The sequence below is a fragment of the Heteronotia binoei genome, chromosome 1 (assembly GCF_032191835.1).
Source record: "Heteronotia binoei isolate CCM8104 ecotype False Entrance Well chromosome 1, APGP_CSIRO_Hbin_v1, whole genome shotgun sequence".
In the NCBI taxonomy this organism is placed as follows: Eukaryota; Metazoa; Chordata; class Lepidosauria; order Squamata; family Gekkonidae; genus Heteronotia; species Heteronotia binoei.
In genome coordinates this window covers 248,567,104-248,586,950 of record NC_083223.1, presented here as the reverse complement: position 1 = coordinate 248,586,950, position 19,847 = coordinate 248,567,104, and the positions used below count along the sequence as shown (strand labels likewise).

The following is a 19,847-nucleotide window of genomic DNA, read 5'->3' as shown; positions in this document are numbered from 1 at the left end:
TAGTTCAGTTTTGCATAGTTTGCGGAAAGCCAGGCGAATGGGAGCTTTCCTGACCTCCTCAGGCTGGCCGTTTCACAAGGCAGGAGGCAAAGTGTTCCAGGAAGGAAATACAAGTTGAGGTGGCAGATGTTTAATTCTTTTGGCCTCCCCTTGTCATGATCTTAGATCTCTCAGAATTCCTTCTGTCTCTCTGATTGGGTAGCAGAGTTTTGGAGGGAAAACCAGCCCATAGGGGCTACGCATCTGTCTGACATGAGGCATGCCTTTTTGTTACTGTTTTATTGTGCCATCCATTGTTTTACTGTTTGTACTGTTTTTATTGTTCTGATGGGTTTCCGATGTAACCTGCCTTGAACCCTCTCATGGTATGGGGCAGGGTATAAATCAAATAAATCAAATCAAAAGTGACTTGGGTCATTGCACAACTATTTATAGTTTCTAGGGGAAAACTGTAATGGTCATTCAAAGCTCTCCCCCAAATCCCTTGCATTTTCCCTTCTTCCACCTGTACCAACCCTGCAGGGTAAACAGGAAAGGTAAAGACCAGCCATGCTGTTTAAAGACTTTGGAAGACAGAGATACACACCAAGGGGTTTTTTTTAAATGTCCCTTGAAAGAAAACCAAGAAGAGACTAGGAGGGGAAAATTGGTACTGAAGAGAAGGTGTTTCCTAGCCCTCCCTCCAGCAAGTTAGGGTGGGTGTCAGTTGTGGGCTGCTTGTCTGATGAGCAAATGCCCAACTGGTGGTGCATAAGAAACTGTTGTTACCCAGCAGTCTGGATGCTGCCAAGCTAAACTATGTGTTATCCCAGCTGAGAGGCTTCCCCTGCAAGTAGGGAAATGTGAACTTGTTTGAACAGCTACAAAGATGGGCCATCGCACCTGCAGAGTTGTTGCACCTGTCTCCGAAGCCCACCAATCAGTGCAGGGATTACTCTGGGGGTGGGAGTGGATGATAGGGGAGAGAGCACTGCTTTTTGGAGTGCGCATGGGAGCCATGGACCGAAGCTCCAGGTGTGACTTTGGGTCAGTGGACTGTTGAACGTGGTTCCTTAACTCCCTCCCGCCCCCCCAGCACCCGTGCCAAGCTCAGTCCCACGCAGATCATGGCCCCAAGATTTCCTTCGGCGGCAGCTGCTGCCCCTCCTTTAGGCGCTGCTCTCTCCGGTGGCCAAAGCTGACGAGGCCCCTTCTCGTCCACCCCTGCTCGGGGTCGGGGATCCCTGGAACAGGTTCGGGCTGCTGGGAGGGGCAAGGAGGAGGAGGCGGGCCGCTTGGTGGGTGCCAAGCGGGGCGGGGCTTGGCGGACCCGGTGAGGCTTGGCTGGCGCTGCGGGACTCGCTCGCTCGCTGGCTGGCTGGCTGCTGCCGTCCGGCCAGTCCTTCCTTCCAGCGGCTCCGGGTCAGGTAGCTTTGCGGCGGCGGCAGCAGCTGGCCTCGCTCGGCTCTCAGGGCTCTGGGCCGTCGGGGGCTGCTGGGCATCTCGCCTCCGGGCCCCGCCTGGATGGAGCGGCGAGCAAGAGGGAGAGGCGGCGGCGGCGGCGGCGGCAGCTCTCGGGGCCCGGGCGAGGGGAAGGCGGCGCTCGCACCCGGCCCAGCGCACCCCCTGCTGCCTTGAGAAGACCCCGAGGCCGGCGGCCCTCCCCTCGCCTCGCCTCCCCGGGGGGACTCCTGCAGCGGCCCTCGCCTCGCCCGGCTCCATGAACAGCTGCGTCTGGCCGCGGCCACCATGGCTCCGATCGCCGCGTACCTCAGCCCGGCCGCCGTCCTGGTGCTGGTCAGCTGCGACCTGTGCCTCGTGCGCGCAAGTAAGTGGCTGCAGGCGGGCCGGCTGGGCTGGGCTGGGCTGGGCTGGAGCGGGCCTCCGCGACCTCGCCTCGGTCGCTGGCCTTGGTGCTGAAACGGGGCGCCCTGGGCATGGCGGAGGGGCCCAGACTCCGAGTCCCTTGGCGCCGGGCAGGAGGGCTGGGGACGGGGGAGACGGGCTGGGCCGGGCACAGGGCGACGCTGTGGCAGGCAAGAGTGACGGCTGCGTCACCGGGACTGTAGGAGCAAATCTCCCCCAGCCAGTCCGCCTTGGATTCGGAGCAACCCGCGCCGCACCCCAACCTCCCCCTCCCACCCAAGCCTTCCATGCCTTTCTCCTTCCCAGCAGCCAGAAGCGAAAATCCCCAGCCAATTTCATTAACGTAAAAGCCTGACTCAAGAGAAGACACTGCTGCCAGTTCCGGAGTGTGGAACATCTCCCCAGAGCATCCCTTGCCTCCACAGCCAGTGGCACGCACTTCACACCCTGCAGCGTATGCAGGCGGGGACACTGTTCACCAAGAGCCTCGATCCTCCAGGGGTGGAGATGGTGTTAGGCAGCTGACTGAACCTGGAAAGTGTCAATCAGGCCACTGCTCTCTTCGGCTGGCAGAAAGTGAATGGCTTCTCTGCTTTCCTTATGGGTGATCCCCATTTAAGAACCCCTCCCATGATTTCTCAAGTCTTGTCTGATTTGCAAGGGAGTGGGCCAGAAATGAGAGTGCCTGACTGTTCACTTCCTGGTGCCCACACCAGCACCTCCAGGGAGCCAGCACCCCTTAAAGTAGGGAGTTAAGGAGCTTCTAGCCAGCATCCCAAACCAACATGGCTAAAGAGATGACTCTGGCACAGGGACATGACTCACAGCAACTCAGTGCATCTCTCAATGGAAACTGCCCAGTTGAGAATAGTACAGAGAACAGTACCACTTCGTATGTACAGAGTTTCTTCCACAGTATGAAGCCACAGAAATTCTCCTGTGCTCTGTGTTCAACTGAGAAACATTTCTCAGCTCACCCGTCTGGGGATCTGCAGCCCCTGCTAAGGCTCTGACAATGCCTACTCTGTTGTGCTACACTCCTTTGTAAATATGATGCAACCCCAGCAAAAAGTTGGTCATCACTAAAACAGCCTGTTGTGTTTTGTAAGAAGCTAACTTCTATGTCAAATGCACTTACCCTGCTAGCAAGCATTACTGCATCTTCTGAGTACATCTTCTGAGTTAGGATTTGCCACAGTTACTCAAAACAAAACTGAGCATTTGGATTTGAACATTATATGTATGTATAGTGCTGTATTGTAACATAACTTTAATGTGACCCTCCATCTCCAACTAAGGCTGGATGCTCTTCGTGTTTCCCTGGGTTACAGATCCACATGCAACCTCACTTGATAAAGATCTCATCATCCATGTGCATGAAGCTGTACAAAGCAATAGAAACCAAAAGGGCAGAGCCCTGATTTTTTATTTCTGTTACTTTGTGAAGCTCCATGCCAAGAGCTTACACTCACAGAGGCAATAGAACAAAGCAGTAGACAAGTGTACCTTTAAGACCAACTAAGTTTTATTCAGACTTCATCAGACAAAATGGGAATGGCAAGCAGCAGTTCCTAGTATAAGTGGGAAGTGAGTTGTTATGTGGAATCATGGGAATGTTTTTAGCAGATTAAAAGAATCACAAATAGGGATCTGTGTTTGTTAGTGCTGGAACAAAGCAGGGCTAAAACAACACTGGAAGTGATAAAAAGCAGACTGCTGTTGTAGGTGTGAAGTGCTATAAATCTAGGTAACTCACAGAGGCAATCAGTGGGAAGATCAAAAGAAGGGGTGCGGAATGGCACCATTACAAAAAAGCAATATTTTGAACTATGCTTGTCACATTTTTATCCTCCAAGGAGCTCAGGGTAGCATCCATGGCTCTCTCTTTCTACATTTTATCCTGACAAGGGCCCAGAGGTAGGTTAGCGACTAACTGGTCCAAAAATTTAATTGTTGAGTAGTGATCTGAATATAGGTTTCCTTAGCCTGACATTTTAATCCTGCATCACTGTGGCTCATAGTTGTAAAACCTCCCCCACCCACCCACCCCACCACCACACATATCCTTTCATTCCTTTCCCAGGTCCCCTTTCTCCTACAGCTTTCAAAATACTTTCAAAATACTGTCCTCTTTTCCATTTCTGTTGACCGCATCCACCTCTCCATATGCCACCTTGATCCTACCCCATCCTAGTGGCTATCTCCCCCACACTATTCTTCCTCCTCTCCAGGACTTAATCATCCTATCCCTCTTCTCTAGCCCTTCCAGAACTCAAACATGTCACTGTTTCCTCCTTTCCAAAATACCAGCTCTTGACCTGGTTTCCTTCTCACAAGTTCCCAATTTTCCTATGGCCTTTTGACTCTAGTTCCCTAGAGGAGTTCCTTACTCCAGCTCTTCCCTTCCTCTCCTCCTTTCTCATCCAGCTACAATTTGCATTATGCCCTCTTCATGACCACTGAAACTACGCTTATCCAAATCCCTTTCTCTTCAGTGCCAGAGCCAAAGGGACTATCTTCATCCTCCTTGACTTCTCTGCTATCTTTGATACAGTTGATCATTGTGTTCTGCTCAGCTTCCTTCACACCTAAGCTGCTCCTGCTCCTCCTTTCCCCAAGAGATGACCAAAGCACTTCCCCAAAGTGCTCTGGTCATCTCTTGCCTTGACTACAGCAACTTCCTCCTCTGTGGTCTCATCACATTTCTTCATCTTCACCTCTGTCTAGCACTTCACCACCAAAATAACTCCTCTCACTGCTTGAATCACATCATCCGCTGCATTGACTTCCTGTTCACTTCCACACAAGGTGTGCCTTAGTCATAGAGCATCTTTGCATGCAGAAGACCCCAGGTTCAATCCCCAACATTTCCAGTTCAAAGGATCGGGGGCCCATATGTGTGGAGACATCCATCTCCCTTCATTGCATATCTTCTACCAATCCTTGGACCCATCCTTATGGGAAATAAAACCCTGAAATGCTTGTCAGCAGCTCTCAGGGAAGATGAAAGAGAAACTGGAGATTAGAGAAGGTCTGGGGCTGAGTAGCAAAGTCCCTGGGTTCAATCTCCAGTTATGAGGATCAGGTAATGGGTAATATGAAAGATCCCTACCTGAGACTCTGTACAGCCACTGCCAGTTAAAGTAGATGACACTGGCCAAGAGAATAGGCAAGTTCACATGTTCTTGTTAAGGAAAGAATATGCATTTTAGTGGTAGAACATCTTTACTTGCAGTAAGTAGGTTCAATTCCTGGCATCACCTCCTAACAGGTGATGGGAGAAACCTCTGCTTGAGACCCTGGAGAGCATCTGCCAGCCACAGTAAACAATACTGACCTAGATGCACCAACAGTGTGATTCAGTATAAGGCAGCCTCACATGCTGAGATCCAGCACAGATTCCTCATCGCTACTTTCAAAGTCCTGCATGGCTATTCCTCTCTTTATCTTTTATATCCTATTATCTCTCTTCAAGCACCTAAATAGTAGTTTCAATTCTGAGAAGCCTCTTGGATAACTAGTCTACATGCATCATCAGAGCTGGAGGAAGAGGCATCTCACACTACCTAGATTAGCTACTTCGCTAGCTCAAGATTGCTGGTCTGACGCTCTCTCTCCCCTCCCCAATTAATCTCCACCACTTCCCTTGCATAACCACTCCTTTTACAAGCATGGCAATTTTGCTTCCTGAACCTTTGACTCACTTCATTGCCAGTTTCTATAGTGAGTGAGATCACTGGTCATTTGTCTTCTATATGGATGCTGATAAAATATTCAGAGGTCTCTCCATACTCTTGTCCTGTCTTCCTCTGGGCTGCATATGTGCAGTTCTGCCTCCACACATCACAAGCCATTCCAAACTATCCTTCAAAGAGCCCCAACTTGTTCCCATCATCATAAGAGGAAATGTCCCTTCTTTCAGCAGTTTAGGCCAGTGCCAAGCAGAACAACAACTCAATTGTTTTTTTTGAGGTTGAGACTCAGCAATGATCCTAAATGGTGCAGTTGTACCCCAGAAAGAGTACATGCACACACTGTGAACATCCCAAGAGAATCCCTTGGTGGCACTAATGTGCAGCCAAAATATGCTTGTTCCATGACTTGTTTCAGTTTTCATTGGGGCAGCCCCTAGCCATTTGGCATAGGAGATGGAGCGCCGCTATTTCCACCCCATTCCAGGACCCCCGTTTCCTTCCCCAAACCTGCCTTACCATCCCATCCCTTGTATCTGGCTGACTTCTTCCTCCAGCAACACTAAAACAGAAATACTTCCAAGAGGGTGTTGGAAATGCACAGTCCATATTCTATAGTTGTTGTCAGATGATACAGCATCTACTTTGTATGCAGAAATCTCTGGTTTCTATCCTCAGCATCCCCATTTAAAGAAGGATTGGGTAGAAGGTGATAGGAAAGCTTTCCACTTTACCCTGGAGACCCAGTGCCAGTCAGGGTGGACAGAACTGACCTTGAGGGCCTAAGATTCTTCTGACTCAGTAGAATGCAGCTTGGTGTGTTCCTGTTCTAGGAAGTTTGCATGCAATGCACAGACACATTTCTCTACCCCATGTCATCAGTAGTTTTTTAAAGGTGTGTTGAGACTGAAAAAAATACCCAGACAAAATCTGCCATCATTAATAGCATCCATAATCTGAGTCCTCTGCTTCTTTCATGGTAAAGCAGCTTGTGCTTTTGAGTCCCTTGCTAGCCTGAAATTATTGTTGAGCCTTTTCCCCCATACATTTGTGCTTCCGGCTTCTAGAACTGCATACTGAAGGTGTTTCAGAGCCACTGTATTATAGGTGTTAGACAACTGGTGGTGTGGGGGGGGGGACTGGGTTTAAAATCCCACTCAGTCATGAATCTCACAAATAGTGCAATCCTAAAAACACTTTCCTGGGAATAAGGCCCTTTTAATAACCTAAGCAGAGTTCTGGGGAGATCTGTTTAGGATGGCACACTGCAAGGGACCTTGCTCCTGTCACTCTAACCTAACCTACCTCACAGGATTGATGTAATGATAAATGGAGGACAGAAAACCATGCATATCATTCAGATTTCTTGGAAGAAAGGTGGGTTAAATGTATGTAATTTTTTTTTAAAAAAGGAAAAAGGTTAGTTTGACTGATTGCACCCTTGTGCCATTACAGTGGAACAGCAGATTTTTTCAGGGTTGTAGATCAGCAGGTCTTGGGATCCAACATGAACCAGGATTGTAGCTTTTGGTAGCAGACCAAATCAGCAATGTGTCAGGGGAGAAGTTCCTTGACCTGGTTGGCCTAGGCTAAACTGATCTCATCAAGTCTCAGAAGCTAAGAAAGGGTCAGACCCATTGGAAGACCCTGGTTGCTACGTAGAGGCAGGCAATGGCAAAGCACCTCTGCACACCTGCTGCTGTGAAAAACCTACAGGGTGACCATAAGTTGCCTGTGACTTGATGGCACTTTACACATAGGCACACGAAGAAAAAATGTGCAATGGTGAAAACTCAGAAATAAAGAAAGGGAATCTAATATTGAAGGAGAAGCAGAATGCAATAACCAGCAAGAGAAAATGAGGTTCATAAGACAAAACAGCTGAATGGCTTTTATAGACATGCATAATTTTGCATCAGCCAATTAAGACTTGGAGCTCAGTGGGTGACTTGGCACTGCTTTTGCCTGCAGTTCTGAGCACACTTTCCTAGGAGTAAGCCCCAGTGCATAAAATGGGATTTGCTTCTGAGTAGGTCTGCTTAGGATGACTCCCCCTTGGTTTTTTTTCTGTTTGTAAAGACATCTATTAGCATGCCTGCATCTTTGCAGCAATGAAATCTTCAAGTTAATTATGCAATGTGCGAAGAAGCACTTCTCACAATTGTCCACCAGCCAGTATTGACAGTAGAGGGGTTTTTTTTTTTTTTTTTTTTTTAAAAATATGATTAATACCAATGACAGCCAAGAAGAAACTGGAAATTTATGTAGACTGCAATGAACTAACCACTGAAATGCGTGATGGCTGGTGTTACTACTACCCCTACTGCTCTTTGGTCTTTTTGTAAAGTGACAGGAAAGCAAAACCCTAGGAAGGTTTCTTTCTGTTGGCAGCCATAACTTGGCTACAAGAGCCACCTGGACAGGGGAAGAGTACAAGGGGTACAACTTCTTTGTCTTGGCTGCTCACCCTGGTTCCTGGCCTGACACTCATCCAGCCTTGACTTACAGCCATTTAGGTGACCTCCCAGATCTCATGAGAACATCTCAAGTACTCCATCTTCAGCATGCTGTGGCTGATTGCAGGGGTATGGATCACCATTTCCATAAGCAAGGCAATTGTGAATCTGGGACCTCTTAATGCTGCAGTTGGGCTTCTGGATTTGCAAGGGATCCTCTCTGCTCTTGAATATATGCCTGGGGAATGGACTGCTTCCCAGTGCTGAAGTAGTAGGGTTGGTAAGCTTTGGTTTTGCAGTCACTCCATTGATTTATTTCAGAATTCATTTCAAAGTGATGGCTATTACATACAAATCTCTTCATGGCCTGGGAATCATACATGTAAGGGACTATCTCTCCCTCAGTCTGCCTCACAGAAACAGCTGTGCTCATCTGAGCAAAACTTTTTGAAGATTCCATTCTGCAGACAGGTAAGGTCAACAGCAGCCCATATCTGAACATTCTATTTTCAAGTTCCCATTTGGTGGCAGGGCCCACCTGAATAATCCTGTCCTGTTATTTCACAGAATGTGTCAGAACTGTCCAAGAAGGCATTTCTATAAAGCAAACAGAGTTGTATTTCAACAGCACAGTCCTAAGTGAGTTACATTTTTCTAAGCCCATTGACTTCAGTAGAGCTGGAAGAGTGTAACTCTGTTTAGGATTGCACTGCAAATGACTGAAGAACAAGTGGCTTCTTCCACTGCTTATTTGTACTAAATTTACTGCATTATTTAAAATTGTTGCCCCTCAGTCTCTGCAAGAAAGGCAGACCATAAATTAAGTTACAGAACAAAGTTTAAGTCCAGTGGCACCTTTATGACTAACAAAGTTTTAAAGCTTATACCCAGAATTAAACTTTGTTGGTCTGAAAGGTGCCAGTGGACTCAAACTTTGTTCTGTTGCTTTAGACCAACATGGCTACCCCCTGAATCTGCAAATGAAGTTCTTATTATCAGCGTAAGCTGCAGAGTAATAGTAATTCCAGAAAAAGAGGCACAAGAACTCTCAAGTGGGAAATGAAGGAGAAACACACAGGTGCCCCTCGTGAATTTTTAAACATTTTTTGATAAGTTTGTTTCTACAAAGCGGTTCCAGAATTCCATTCCGCCATTTTCCCTCAGGGAAAAAAGCCCTGGATAGTAGTAGTAATCATCATAGGTCCTCACCTGACAGTACGTTCTCTAGCCAGAAGGCAGAGAAAGTGGCATGAAGAAACAGGCTGGTGCCAAATTTTTAAGCTCAATACAGTTCTCATGCTTCAATTCACCCACTGGTTAGACAAAGGAGATAATACTTCAGCTCCAGAAAGTTCAGAAGCCGGTAGAGCACTCCCTCATGCACAGTGAGGATCACATCAGTTCTTGAAAGGCAGCAAGGAGAACATGCGGCAAGGCTCCCATTCTGCTTCAGCAGGCAGGATTCAGCTTTTGCTCTGACTCAAGGAAAGAAGGGCATTCTCTAGCACAGCTGCCAGTGCTGCATCCATCCCTGGCATGACAGACCCACTGTGTTGGGAGCTTCTCATTAGCAAATTGACACTGGGGCTGGGCAGCAGAGCCAGAGTCCTGGCAGGCTTGCAAAGGACCACTGGGAGCTTCTTGGCAGGGCAGGACAGGAGGCTGTTTTGCAATGCGGAGAGGAACGAACACCAGGAAGACCAATCTGGGGTGGGAGGCAGTCTTTAAAGTGGGAGGGATAGGCCATCATTCCTCCCCTGACCCTTTGAAGCATTCTGACTTTGTGCACCAATTTGATTTTGGAAGGGGGGAAGGTCAGACAGAAGATGGGTGCTCAGTTTATTTTTCTTTCCAAGGTTAACCTTGGAGCATGAAAAGTGACGGCTTTAATAGCCCTGCAGAATTGGAAGAATCAAAACCCCTCTCTTCTCCCTCCATGGCCCCCTTTCTAATCAGTCCCTCATACATGACATGTAATATTCCACTCTAGAGGGACTACCAAATGCTGGCCATTTTTTCCAGCCTTGCCCAGAAATGACCCTGTCCTCCTCTTCTCTTTATTTGCAGATAGGCCTCCATCCCCCGTCAATGTAACTGTCACCCAGCTCAAAGCAAATTCTGCAACCGTCTCCTGGGATGTCCCTGAGGGAGATGTCATTATTGGCTATGCCATCTCACAGCAGGTAAGTCTGCCGCAAGGACCACGGCTCCTCCAGGTCTACAACTCTCTGGGCTCCTTGTTCTCCACGCCAAGACCCTGAAATCCCTGGGGAAAATCCCTGCACAAACTAGGCCCCTGGTAGAAGGCCAGGAGAGGCTCCTTTCCCCCAGCTGGTCCCTCTGACCACCTCCCTGGCTCTGGCAGCGGCAAGACGGACAGATGCAGAGATTCATCCGAGAGGTAAACACCACGAACCGGGCCTGTGTGCTGTGGGATCTGGCGGAGGATGCAGACTACATCATCCAAGTGCAGAGCGTCGGTCTCTATGGAGAAAGCCAAGCCAGCAAGAGAGTCCATTTCCGCACCCTGAAGCAGAGTGATCGCCTCCCGTCCAACAGCTCCAACCAGGGTAGGCAGAGCAGAGCAACCCCCCCCCCCATCCAACTCCTAGGAAGTATTGATTCCATCCCCCTTCTCTCTGCCCCATCCCTGCTCTAACCATGCAGGACTTTTGATTTCTGAGGAGGTTGGCAGTGTGTCTAGAGCAGGGCACTTTTTTGTAGAAAAAGCCTAGCAGGAACTCATTTGCATATTAGGTCACACCCCCTGACATCACCATTGTTTCACACAGGGCTTTTTGTAGAAATAGCCCAGCAGCAGTGTTCTCTCTAAGCTGAGCTAGTGTGCGCTAACTCACAGATTTTTAGTCTTCAGCTCACACATTTTTGTCTGAGCTCAGGAAGATGGCCCTAGAGCAAGCTAATCACAACTTTAATACCAGTAGTTCACTGCGTTCCTGCGCATTCATGCTCAAAAAAAAGTCCTGGTCTAGAGTATATGTGCATCAATATCTGTGGGTATATCCACCTCCCTCCACGGCATGTCTCCTACCAGTCCCTGGGCCCACCTTGATGGGGAAAAAAACCCTGAACAGCCTCCTGCTGAGGCCAGGCTTACCAGTGCTTGCCAGCATCAATCAAGCAAGATGAAGGAGAGGGTGGAGATGAGGGAGAGGTTGTGGCTCAGTGGCAGAGCATCTGCTTGGCATGCAGAAGGTCCCAGGTTAAATCTCCAGGCCTTGAATTCAGCAGGAGTTTACAGGAGCACAGCTCCTGAAAGTTTCTGAGGATTCTCCCTCCTCCTCCCCACCTACCTTGTCCACTGAATAGTAGGTGTAGCTGCATAACCACCCCTGGGTTAGGAGAGCGAGCAGCCAGCCAGCCACCAGGGGCTTTGCCATGTCCCCAGCAGCCCTCATTAACCCCTGGAGAAGCCCCCCCCCCTTTCTCCACTTCTTATGTGATTTTGGGTGGCAGGTGGCTTGCTGGCCTTTTGACTGGGGTGGGGTGTGTGTGTGGCCAAGGAGAGCGAGTTCTGCTTAGGCTGCATGGATCTATAGCCAGCCCAAGCAGGCCTTGCTCGCCTGGGGCCCTCCTTCCTTGCATTAGGTTGCTTTTGGCTGGGGGGGGGGAGCATATGCTAATGAGTTATGCTAATGAGCCCCACCATCTATTTTTCTACAAAATGACCCCTGTAAATCTTCTTTTAAAACAATCTGGTGGTGGGTGATGTGAAAGACCTCTGCCGGAGACCCTGGAGAGCCACAACCAGTCAGAGCTGATGATAATGCTCCTGATAGACCAATGGTCAGTATAAAGCAGACAGGGGGCAGGGTATTTCCAAGTGTGTGGGTATTCCACCCCCTCCCAAGCTCCAGAACTGAGCCCAAGAATGATAAATAAGTTTAATAGCTAAATTACTGCAAGCCTGGGCTGCTGCTCAGCTGTGCGTCTTTGTGTCCCTACAGGAGACATCACTGTGGAAGGGTTGGACAAGGAGCGACAGCTGCAGACAGGGGAGATTATCATCATAGTGGTCGTGTTGCTCATGTGGGCAGGTGAGTTGAGTAGACGACTGATCTCCAGACTACAGAGACGGATTCCCCGGGAGAAGTGGCAGCTCGGTAGGGTTGTTGGTTCCCTCAGAGCAGCCAGAAGGGGATGGGGGTGCACTTAATGGGAGATTAAAGGAATGCTAGAAGTTAAGACAACGTGCCTACGTGGCCCAGAAGTGATGTAGGCACATCAGTGGGGGATACTCTGGTTTGAGGGCAAAACTCTATGGTAGAATTAGCTTCTACCATAGAGTTTTGCTCAAAAAACAGCACCAGCACCAAATGTGCCTACATCACTTCTGAGTCACACAGGCACATCACGTTCATTTCTGACATTCTTCGCTTGGGGGGATGGTGGTAATTTTCCCCTGCCAGCTAGCTGGCCAGCAGCAGAGAGATGGGGACTGAAAGCGGGAGACCTTCACCTCTACTGGGGTGTGTGTGTGTCTGGCATCCCTGCAGCTTGGGAGGAGGGACTGTGTGAAATAACATCCCAAGCATCCTCCCCTCCCCAAACTCCACCTTTTCCAAGTACCACCCCCATCTTCAGGAATTCCCTGGCATCTCTCACAGTACAGGGTCTTGTGGCCTATCCAAGCACTTGCTCTGCTGAAGTACTGGGATGAAGAAATCAAACCAGTCATGTAGAGGGTATTTAGCAGCCTCATGCACACAGCTTTGCAGGCAGGAGCAAATGCTGATGAACCCTAGCTAGGAAGTTGTGGGGAAAGATCAAAACATACAGCTGGAAGGGACCCCAAGGGTCATCTAGTTTAACCCACTGCATAATGCGGAAATTTCCCACCCCATTCTCCCAGTGACCCCTGCTCTATGCCCAGAGGAAGGCAAAAACAACCACCACCACCCTCCAGGATCCCTGGGCCAGTCTGAGCTAGCTCACTTATTTTTAGCCTCCAGATCACACATTTTTGTCTTAGCTCAGGAAAAAGAGCCCCGGAGCACAATAATTTATGCAGTAGTTCACAGCTTTAATGCCAGTAGCTCACAACTTTAATACCAGTAGCTCACAAATAGAATTTTTGCTCAGAAGACTATGCAGCTTAGAGGGAACATTGTTCCTGACCACAAAGTGGTGATCAGCATTACCCTGGGTATACAAGAAAGGGCCACAAGAGCTGAGCACTGGTTCATTCCTTCCTCCCCCCCACTCATGATCTATCTAAATTCATAGTCAGTCCCAGAACCAGCATTGCTGTCAGACGGCCATCTAGCCTCTGCTTAAAAACCTCCAAAGGTCTACTTTAAAATCTCCAGAACCACCAGCTCCTGAGAAGCCTGTTCCACTAAGGAACTGCTCTGCAAGGAAGTTCTTCCTCAGGATTATTGGGGGGGGGCAGCAATCAATGAGGCAAGGTGACTAAGTGACACTGTCTTTTTTCCCACCACCCTAACCTTAACCCACCACCCTGGTGGCATCTTAGCGGTCATTGCGCTCTTTTGCAAGCAATATGACATCATCAAGGACAATGATTCCAACAACAACAAGGAGAAGACCAAGCCTTCATCGGAACACAGCACTCCGGAGCGGCCGACAGGGGGCCTCCTGCGCAACAAGGTCAGTGTGCCCCCGGGAGCGGGCAGGTGGCAGGCAGAAGTTGGCTTGGGCACCATGGGGCAAGAAGCGGTGCCCTATGCAAAATGTAGAAGAAGGGTTTATTCTTTATTTACAAAATTTATATCCCACCTTTCTGCCAAGTCATGGCTCCCAAAGTGGCTAATGCACAAGAGCAAAACATTATAAAAACACATCATTACAACTAGGACTTTTTTTTGTCGCAGGAACTCTTTTGCATATTAGGCCACACACTCCTGCTGTAGCCAGTCCTCCTGGAGCTTACAGTAGGCCCCATACTAAGAGCCCTGTAAGCTCTTGGAGGATTGGCTACATTGGGGGGTATGGCCTAATATGCAAAGGAGCTCCTGCTACAAAAAAAAGCCCCGATTACAACCATTAAAACCCAACATAAAATAAGTATATGAAAACACAAAACCAGCAATTCCAACACAGGGCAAAAAGGAGTCATTGAGCAAATGCCAGAGGAAACAAAGAAGACCTCCCCTTGCTGGTGAAAGACCATACTGCTAGTGTACTCTTGCAGAAGGGAAGCACTTGCTATGACTTCCATTCAACCAAAGGGTTCTAGGGAAACATTTTGTATTCCTGTAGAAGATTGTAGCTGTTGCCGAAGCCCTGAGTTTTAAACTCTTTGCTAAGATCAACAGGTGCTAGGCAGCCATGGTCAGTAGACTGCCTGGCTTCTCATATCCCAGGAAGTCCCACCCTATTGGCAGACCTGGGTCAGGTTCATTTGCCATTCCATGGGGCTTTTGCGCCAGAATATATCTGCCATCCTTCTGGCAGTCTATGCAAGTTTGACAGTTCCCAGTAGGTGGCAGCACATGCTGTTTATTAGCAGGCAAAGAACTATAAAAGAAGCTGTTTACTTGCTGGGTTTTGGAGACGTTTGAATATTTAATTAAAATCACATTGATTGTGATGAGATGCTCTGTAGTTAACAAACTGTGAAGTTCAGCACTCAGGGCTGGGAATGGTTGGAAGTGAGATTACCCTCGCCCCAAATCCTATTGTCCTGGAGAAAAATATTCTGTGGTTTAACAGATTTAATGTGTGGAAATGGGCAGCTGATGCTTTTCAGGGTATGGAGGTGAATAACACCACCTGGTAAATAACATCCCATTAAGCCTCTATAAAAAGGACAGGACATTTTTTTAATCCAGGCAGTTGGCAATACTACAAGCTGCTGGTATTTCCAGAGAGCCCTCTTTGGACAGAAAACAGATTAAGACAAAATTAAATTTTTATGTTAATTACTATTGCTTCTCCACAGAGGCCTGAACCTTCCAGGTTCCCCCAGCTCCCTTTTTAAGCATTGGCATTCCATTTGCTACTTTCCCAAAGTGAAAAATATTTTTTGTTAGGAGACAGCCAATTTCACACCTGAGATCTACAAAACTCAAGGGGGTGGACGTGCTATGCCAATTTTCTTTGTAAAAGTAAATATCATCCAATGATTCTGGCTGGCAATAGGCTCAGAACTGGCAGAAGGAAGCATTTCCCCATGCAATGAAATGTGCTATTGCAAAATGGCATTCATGCTTGCAAGCGCCTAGACCTGTTTCAGACTTCAGAGCTTCTTGGTTTCAAGCAATCCAGTAATGTGTAAACAACCATCACATGGGTAGCTGGAACAGCCATTTCACACATACCTGCTAGCCCACCCTAGGAGGAAACTACTGGCAATAGGATGATTCACAGTGTCCCATTCTGATTTTCCAGAGCCAAATGAACAAGGCAGTGGCCATCTTATAGCTGGCCTTAAAGGCACATGCCTTTTCTGTCATGGATAGGCAGCAAAACAGGGGTGGGGAAAATTAACAAATCCCAGAACCTGGAAGATGTTGAGGTTGTGAATAGGGATGGTGGTGCAGGAAAAGAGATTTCAGTGGATTCTTAAGCTGCCTTTGTATGGTTGTCTCTGCTTCAAGGAGCATGCTAAAGCGCATTTGGTGTCATTGGTACTGCAAGAGTTTGGTGAAAGCTGAAATTTGGGATGTGTGTGACAAGAGGTCTAATTTGGTTGAAGCATATCACCCAACAAGTGACTGCATTGTGAGTTTTGAAGGGGAATTGGACAGGTTCATGGAAGAGAAGTCCAATTCAACTAGCCATTATTACTGTTGGAACTATTTCTTCACACAGTGCATTGTAGTCATGTGCTGAGCCATGTGCTTGTGGGGGGAATATTAGGGAAGGCCTTGGCCTCTCTATCCTGTTTGCTGGGCATCCAGTGTTTGACTGCTGTGTGAAACCGGAAGCAGGTTATCTTTTAGGTTCTTAGCAGGGCAAGTAGGACAAAGGAGAAAGCTGGAAAGATCTCTCCAGTAACCATTTAGGGGTACCAATTGTGAAGGCTTACCTCCCTGTTTCTTAGATCCAAGTGGGCAGCCGTGTTGGTCTGAAGCAGTTGAACAAAGCAGGAGTCAAGTTTCACCTTTAAGACCAACTGATTTTTATTTATGTTCTAAATAAAAATTGGTTGGTCTTAAAGGTGAAACTTGACTCCTGCTTTGTTCTCCTCGTTTCTTGAAGCAGTTGTCCCCCTGCAGGCACCTTTGGAATTCTGACAAAGCACAGCAAGCCATAAAACGACTGCCACAAAATGGCTGCAGTAGGAAACAGAGCTAGCCACACAATGGCTGCTGCAATTTATCTTCAGTCACACAGCGAAGATCTTTGTAATGTAGTGGAAGTTACTGTCAACACAGCGCTTTTAAAAATCTGCACAGCCAATCAGATTTCCAGCAGCCAGACAGAAGCATTGCTAGGCAAAAGCCCCACTACTTTCTAAACACACTTGGCAGACACCAGGAAAGGTGTTACTGGGCACCAAGACTCCAAGTGACATCATCAAGCCGGGGACATTGTGCAGCGACACTCTGGGTTTTGTGCAAACTCTATGGTTTCAAAGGCAAAAACCAGAGTTTTGCCCAAAGACCAGAGCATTATGTGTGATGTCACTGACACAATGATGTAACTTCTGGGAGACATCATCCCATTGGAACTATTGTCCCACCACCCCCAGAATGCCCCCCAAAGCAATGGCAAGGGAACCTGGCAACCCTAATAATGGCGTCATATTGGAAACCTTCATCTCAAGATATCCTGCTAGTCCTGGTTCTAGGATTTCTCTCTCTTTTGCAGAAGAAAACGCCATCTGTCAACATCATTGAAGTGTAGCTGTTACTGCAGGCCAAGAGCCTTCTAGGACTCTGGGACCTCACTGTGCACCTGGCCTGGCTTCCCACCTGCATGCAATGAATTCATGCTTCTTGCCCCCCACCGAGGGAATCTGCATGGAGCAGCTGGCACAGGGTGCATGCAGAAGCCAGTCTCTAACCCCCTGCCCAACAGCCGCAGGAAACCCTGGCTTGTGCTGGGGCCACAAGGAGTAGCCACGAGAATCCCATGGAAAGAGTGGTGCCCAGAACCATGGACAGCCATGGCTTGAACGGTATTGGTGTGGCCTTATTTCCAGCTGGTGTGAGAGACCAGAGCTGCGAGCTGCAGGCTCTTCCACCCCCGACTCGGTGACTGGATGGGAGCTGAAGGCGTGGCTTACCACTGGACTCTGACCCACAAGTTGTGACGTCCGTTTGGGCCACTGAAAAGAAGCAGCTGAGCAGTTGGCAGGAAAGCAAATGACTTGTGTTAGGGTTCATTTCAGTGTAGCAACTTGATGATGCCTGTCAGGGGAGGTGCAGGAATGGAACACTTGGGGTGTGGTGTGTGTGTGTGGGGGGGTGTTGGAACTTTACCACGTCTGGCAGGCAGCTACTTCCATCGGGGAAGCAAAGGGGCACAGGGTGAAGATCTGGACACCTGAAACTGCCATATAGACTCAAACCATTTGTCTGTCTAGGTCAGTATTGTCAGCTCTGACTGGCGGCAGCTCTCTTGGGGCTCGGGCTGAGGTCTTTCGCATCATCGACAACCTGATCCATTTAACTGGAGAGGGTGAGGATTGAACCAGAAACCTTCTGCATGCAAAGCAGGTGGTCTGTCCTTGAGCCATGGCCCCACCCTGCCCTACCCCACCCATCTGCGCTAGTTAAAGTTGTCCTGCAAAAGCAATTAAGCCCAGGAAGGAGCTAGATCCAGTAACTCTGGAGGAAAAATTTCCATCTGTTTCCAGGTCCAACGGAATAGGAAGAAAGGATTGGTTTGTCCTGGCATAGCTGTGGGCCATAGCTGTTGTCCTGGCATAGCTTCAGACCAGAGAACTCTTTCCCCCTTCCTCTCCTTCAGCAATAAGAGTTCACCAGGACTATAAGAAGCTGCTACCTCCCTGCTGCCAAAAACAACCCCCAAACAAAAAGCAGTCCCCAGTGATCTCTCTTTTGTGCCAAAGGCTCTGGTTGGTGGCGTCTCCTCCCCCAACAGCATTCAGACCTCAACTTGGTATTACAAGGGCCTTGGCCATACCCTCTGCTTCAAGCCCTCAGCCACTCCTACTCCTGAGCCAGAATTCAGGAAGCCTGTTCTACTCTCCACCAGCCAGAGGAGCAGCAACATCTGGAGTGCCCCCTTGTCAAGCGTAACTGCCCAGGTTCCACCCCAACTGCTCCCCAACCAGCATTCCCAGCCATGACAAAGTGCCGCAGGAAGAACTGACAGTCACCCCTGCTCTTCCCCCACACACACTGCCAGCTGGAGCCTGGAGGCTGCTGGGCCACCCCCATGGCACGTGCACCAGCATCTACCGTCTTCCAGTAATCTAGCTCTTCCAGCCCAGGGCCACAGCTCAGAGTGTTGCATGGTGGGATGGGAGGGAAAAGCACCATCCAAGGACTGTGGGAGGAGTGGGCAGATGAGCGCAGGGAGGGTGCAAGGGAGAGGCTGCAGCCAGGCTCTCCCATGGCTTCCGCAGGGCACTGGCAGTGGGGTGAGAGGGGACGTTGATACTGCTCAGTGAGGTCCTTTTCAATAAAAGACTCTTCTGGCAAAGGCAACGCTATGGCCTCCTGTCCCCACTGCTACCACCCACGTAGTCCAACTTTGTTCTGTTGCTTCAGACCAACACGGCTGCCTACCTGGATAGTCCTGAGTAGACAGGGGGAGGGTCACATCACATGTATGTCTGACACACCTGAATGCTGCTTTGGTTTGGTGGGAGGCATTGCTTTCAGAAAAGTGGCTAGTCCTCATGGCTGATGTTTCGAACACACTGCCAAGAGTCCTTCTAGAAGAAGCATGTAGGAGTTACACGTCTCATCTGCTGCCTCCTCACCTAGAGTTCCCAGGTCCAGGTTGGAAAATACTTGGGAGATTTGGGGGAGGAGCCTGAGGGAGTGGGGTTTGGGACATACCTGAAGATTTGAGGATGGCTCCTGAGGGGGGTGGAGTTTGGGAAAAACCTGGATATTTGAAGGTGGAACCTGAGGGGGGTGAGGTTTGGGACCTCTGTGGGTACAATGCCATAAAGTCCACCTCCCACAGCAGCCATTTTCTCCAGATGAACTGTTCTCTGTCACCTAGAGTTCAGTTATGATCCCAGGTGGAGGCTGCCAATCCTTCCCCTTCTTCCTCAGGGGCCTTGAATACATTTCCACCACTTCAAGCGGACAGCCTGTGCCTCTTCTCTCAACATTTGCCTGTCCGAGTTGAATTCTGCTCACAAAATACCAGGGTCTGTCATCACAGTCCCTACAGAACACATGAACATTCACTCTGTGCTCATTTAAATCATCTGACAACAGAACAGGGGATTCTCAGCCCTGCACAAAAGGCCCTGGAAGCTACCAGAAGGGAACTGCTGCTGCTTCAGGCCCACAACTGTTCATTCACTCCAAGGATTTGGGCTGAGTGACATCCTTGAGGCCTATTATCATCAGCCATTAGGCTATCAGGCTCATTGCTTACTCTGACTGGTGGCTATTCTCCAAGGTCTTTCCTAACCCTGGCTACCTTCTGCTCATTAACACTGTGCCTCACTGTTAACATAAGAACATAAGAGAAGCCATGTTAGATCAGGCCAATGGCCCATCCAGTCGAAAATTCTGTGTCACACAGCGGCCAAATTATATATACACACACACACACACACACACTGTGGCTAATAGCCACTGATGGACCTCTGCTCCATATTTTTATCTAACCCCCTCTTGAAGGTGGCCATGCTTGTGGCCGCCACCACCTCCTGTGGCAGTGAATTCCATATGTTAATCACCCTTTGGGTGAAGAAGTACTTCCTTTTATC

The 19,847-nt window shown here is 48.8% G+C and overlaps 1 protein-coding gene across 1 annotated transcript; it reads left to right on the top strand.

Moving 5' to 3' along the window:
- Nucleotides 1-1,647: 1,647 nt before the first annotated feature.
- On the top strand, nt 1,648-18,600 carry FNDC4 (fibronectin type III domain containing 4). The gene is made up of 6 exons (XM_060251395.1): nt 1,648-1,807; nt 10,061-10,176; nt 10,359-10,563; nt 11,962-12,051; nt 13,491-13,624; nt 16,793-18,600. The coding sequence occupies exons 1-6, from the start codon at nt 1,729-1,731 to the stop codon at nt 16,826-16,828; spliced, it is 660 nt and encodes a 219-aa protein (XP_060107378.1). The 5' UTR covers nt 1,648-1,728; the 3' UTR covers nt 16,829-18,600.
- Nucleotides 18,601-19,847: the final 1,247 nt, after the last annotated feature.